Below are 5,000 nucleotides of genomic sequence, written 5' to 3'. Positions count from 1 at the left end.
GTCTCCTCTTTTGCTCTTTCTCTCTTTTAGTCTTTTCTTCTCCTCCTCTCGACTCCACTTTTCACGTTTCCTCTCTGTGCTCTGAAGACTTGGCTCTAAACTCCTTTCCTCTCCTTTCATCCCCACTGCCTGATGGACTTAATACATTCTTTTAATTATGTTTTTATTCTATGTTATGGACTATGGACGTTCTTTTAATTATGTTTTTATTCTATTTTATGGTCTTCAGATGCTCTTTACTTTCTTTTAATTATATACGTATCTCTTCTGTTTTTATCTTTCCTTTAGATGTTCCTTTTGCCATGTATGTAAAGCACATTGCATTGCCTCTGTGTATGAACTGTGCTGTAGAAATAAACTGGCCCTGTGTTTTCTCAACCCTACTCTTCTCCCCTCTTACCTACTTTACTTCTCTCTCCTCCTCTTTCCCCTCATCTATAAACTCCCCTCTCCTCTCCTCTCCTCTCCTCCTCTCTGTGTAACCTGTGTTGTGAGCAGCACAGTCCAGCAGCAGGCTCAAACCCTGACACTCAGACACGGGAGGAGGGCCAGCTAGCAGGGAAGTGACAGCCCTTTGAGTGCGAGCGTTTGTCCCTGCACAGCTCGGTACCTGCTGGCCACCGCATCTCACTCCCCCTCTGTCCTACTCACAATCCCAAAACACTTCACTCCTCTCCTCTTCTCTCCTCTTTGCTTTTCTTTGCTCTTCTCCACTCCTCTTCTCTCTACTCGTCTCTCTTCTTCTCCTTTCCTTTGTACACCACTCCTTTACTTCACTCTTCTCTTTTCTCTTTCTCTTCCTCCTCCTCCTCTTCCTTCCTCCCCTGCACACTTCTCTCCTCGTTCCTTCCTTTTTCAGTGAGTCGTGTTAATCATGGCTCTGTCATTCCCGCGCGTCTCTCAGAGCTGAAGGAGCTCTTAACAGCCCCCCCCCCCCGACTAAATGACACCGCTGAACCACTTCCTCCGCTTTGAAGAGGGCTTTATGAATTCTCAGAAAACCTCACACACACACACACACATACAAAAACTTACCAGACGCTTGCTTTTGTGAGTTTTGCAGTTGCCATGACTTCAAGTGATGTGTCATTTATTCACTTCAGTGGGTTGCCATGGGCTGTTGCCATGGGGAGAGTTGGTGTTTGTATGTGTTTGTGTGTGTGTGTGTGTGTGTTTGTACGTGTGTGTGTGAGTGTGTTTTGAGTGTTTAGCAGTGGGCTTTGCACGAAACCCGGCTATCAAGTGGGCCACCTGTCCTGATTGATGTGGCAACAGGCAGAGTTTGAACTGCATGTTCTTTGGGCCATAGAGTCATGTGTGCTGAAGACATACCTGATAACTGTAGACTAAACTAAACCGCTTGCGGAACTTCAGTGCACACACATACACACTCACACACACACATACAGACAGCCTGATAACCATAGAATAAACTAAACTGCCTGCAGAACTTTAGTGCACACACATACACACTCACACACGCAGATACAGACAGCCTGATAACCATAGAATAAACTAAACTGCCTGCAGAACTTTAGTGCACACACATACACACTCACACACACACACACATACAGACAGCCTGATAACTATAGACTAAACTAAACTGCCTGCAGAACTTCAGTGCACACACATACACACTCACACACACACACACACACACATACAGACAGCCTGATAACCATAGAATAAACTAAACTGCCTGCAGAACTTCAGTGCACACACATACACACTCACACAGGCAGATACAGACGGCCTGATAACTATAGACTAAACGGGCACTCTCACACACACACAAATGCATGCACACACACACACGCAGGCGTGCACACACACACACACAAATACACACACACACACAGTAAACTTGACTGTGGTGATAGAGAAGTGTAGTAATTGCCAGGTAGGAACACTCAAAGGGAGCGCTCCGGAGTAAGCCGGTTGCTTAGTTACCATTAGGGACCTCAACATGTGAATTAAATATAATTTCAGGCTGTGAATACAGTACTGTTTATAGTGAACTTCTTTCAGCTTTTAACTTCCAAAACGTGAGATGGAGCATAAGCTTCTTTTCTGTCATAGTAAAAAATATACAGGAAGAACTCTTGCCCACCGGTTCAGCCACATTGACCATATTTGTTGTGTTGATTACTCAACTTGGAGGGACATTTTGTGTGGGGAAATGAAACCTGGGAAAGGGAGAATTGGTCAAGCATTCCCTTCTACAGTGCCTGCGGTCAGATGGTGCCTGCATATGGTGAGTTGTAGCATCATCAGTAGAACGTCACAGGCAGAGAGTGGGAAGTGCTGATGGACTCATCGCACTGCACTGATCTGCACTTTATTTAAAAGTGTCTGTGTGACAACCTTATATAGGGGCTCCTAAACACACAGTGAACATGTAGTGAATGTGTACATACAGTATGTCTTGCAAGGAAGTGTGTGTGTGTGTGTGTGTGTGTGTGAGTGTAAGTGAGTTTGTCTGCCTGAGTGTGTCTGAAATAGGAGCTTCTGAGCCATGTATACTGTGTATATATATATATATATGTAGATATTTTTGCAAAGGCATGTGCTGTATATGTGTATGTATGTACTGTGCATAAGTGAGTTTTTTTCAGTAAGTGTGGTTTTACAAAGACCAGTGAGTGTGTGTGTGTATGTGTGAGTGTACGAGTGTGTGTGTGAGTGTATGAGTGCGTTGGTGTGCGTGTGTGTGAGTAAGTGTGTATGCGGGGCTCTGAAAGCAGATGTGCTATGGTTTTGAGGATGTGTCTTTGATTGGATGAAAGTGGACGTGTTCTGTCGCTCCACTCGTTTTCTGAACTCTCATTCCGTTTTTAACCTACTCTTCCCTTTAGGTTACAGCAGAGGACAAGAAAAAGGACGAGATACCACCCTCTGGTATCTTACACTGGCAGACGCACACGCACACACACACACACACACACACACACACACAAACACACACAAATAACACACACACTCTGTACTCGGTACTTATCTCTCTCACAGTCTGGCTTTCTGTCTCTCTCTCTCTGTTTCTTGTGTGTGTGCTCTCTCTCTCACTGTAATGCTGTCTCCCTCTTTGCCTCTGTCTCTCTTAATCCATTTCTCTTTCTGTCGGTCTCTTTCTCTTTCTTTCTCTCATATACACACACACACATACTAGCAGGAAGTCAAATGTGTAGATATACTGAAAGACGTTGTTAGGCATTCACACAAAGTTGGTCCAAAACGTCATCAATCCCTTCTAACATTGCTAGTCTGACTATGAGCCTTTACATCCGTAGAGAGAAATCTGTGGTTCAAGGAACCCTTGCCTCTCTGTCACAAAGCACAGTGGATCCCAACCACAACGCCACCCTTTCATTATGAGATTTACATTTGTTGGAGACATATAGATATGTATAGGTCAGCACATTATGTTATATATATATATAGATATAGATATATAAAAGGTAGTGTTACAGAGTGAGATGGCCTTATGCATCCCTCTGATGAACATCCCGGTGTAACCCCCAAACAGCCCCAGTCCTAGTGTACTGTTTATGGGTGAAAGTACAGTGCACAGTTAAGGTCAAAGGTTAGAGGTTGTTTCCCAGGGTGACATGACAGCAGTAAAGCTGAGGAGAGATCCACCCATGGGGTCTTTTGGAGAGAGAGAGAGAGAAACTAAAAGGGAAAATAGACTGGGAAATAAAGAGCGAGTGACAAAAAGGGAAAAATGGAGACAGTGAGCATGAGAGAGAGAGAGAATGAGAGTTCAACTAGCCAGACGAGAGAGTGTGAGAGAGAGAACGAGGGAGAGAGAGAGACCAAATGAGAAACAGAGAGAGAATTCACGTATGTCTGAACACAACTGAATGGCTCTTCAGCAGTCTGCTCCTGATGAAGCCCTCATCCCCATGCACACACACACACACACTTCTGATCTGCATGTCTCTGATGGGCTTCCCTCACACATTATATCAGCTGGCAGACAACTTGTTAGGAGCCAGGGAGGAGGGTTTGCCAGAAAGCACAAGCTCCATTTGTTTCTCTGTGATACACACACACACACACACACACACATGACATGCATACACACACACACACACACACACACACACACACACACTCTCTCTTCTGTTTCTCATTAGTATATCTGTAAAAGGGAACTAGCACTTATGCCTGATCATGACTGGGCCATTACCCGCTTCCCAGGCATTTCATCGTTGCTTAGTAACACCTGCACTTTGATCAATACTCCCCACACCATCTCACGTACCACTGCCAGTCACACACACACACACACACACACACACACACACACACACACACACACACACACACACACACACACACACACACACACACATACACATCTCTCTCTCTCCCTCTCAGACACACACACACATAAGCATACATATACACACACATACACACACTCTCAAGTCTCCCTCTTAGACACACACACTCACACAAGCCTAGCTTATTGGAATGTGTGTATGTCTTTGTGTTTGTTTGTGTGTGTGTGCTGTTTGTATGTGTGTGTGTGTGAGGGAAAGAGGAGATGAGAAAGGGAGTGAGAGAGAGGGAGAAAGTAATGGACATGGTTAGTGACCATCAAACTGTCACAGAAGTAACAGCCCTAACTTTCTGTGTTTTTGTCTGTGTGTGTTTTGAATGTGACTGTGTGTGTGTGTGTTTGTGTATGTGTGTGTTTTGAATGTGACTGTGTGTGTGTGTGTGTGTGTGTGTGTGTGTATGTGTGTGAGAGCGAACATATTAGACATGGTGAGTGACCATCAAACTGTCACAGAAGTGACACCCCTCATGGTGTGTGTATTTACCTTTGTGTGTGTGTGTGTGTGTGTGTGTGTGATAGACCAGACGGCGAGTGACACCCAGTCCACACCAGTGGCCACCCCCCCGCCTGTGTGTCCGTCTGAGAAGCCTTTGCTGCAGGACACCTGGGTGCCTCTGGAACACTTCACCAACTGCTTTCAGTAAGGCCTCCT

At 45.0% G+C, this 5,000-nt stretch overlaps 1 protein-coding gene across 1 annotated transcript in view; it reads left to right on the top strand.

The window, feature by feature from the left end:
- The window catches only part of adgb (androglobin), a 46,334-nt gene that overhangs the window by 22,019 nt on the left and 19,315 nt on the right, over positions 1-5,000 (top strand). The window contains exons 14-15 of the mRNA XM_012824670.3: positions 2,859-2,901; positions 4,868-4,988. Of these exons, the coding sequence (XP_012680124.2) occupies positions 2,859-2,901; positions 4,868-4,988 (164 nt within the window). The remainder of the gene's footprint in view (positions 1-2,858; positions 2,902-4,867; positions 4,989-5,000) is intronic.

Source organism: Clupea harengus, chromosome 15 (assembly GCF_900700415.2).
Source record: "Clupea harengus chromosome 15, Ch_v2.0.2, whole genome shotgun sequence".
Taxonomy (NCBI): domain Eukaryota; kingdom Metazoa; phylum Chordata; class Actinopteri; order Clupeiformes; family Clupeidae; genus Clupea; species Clupea harengus.
Note: the sequence above shows the minus strand (reverse complement) of the source record. Positions and strands in the feature narration are given on the sequence as shown.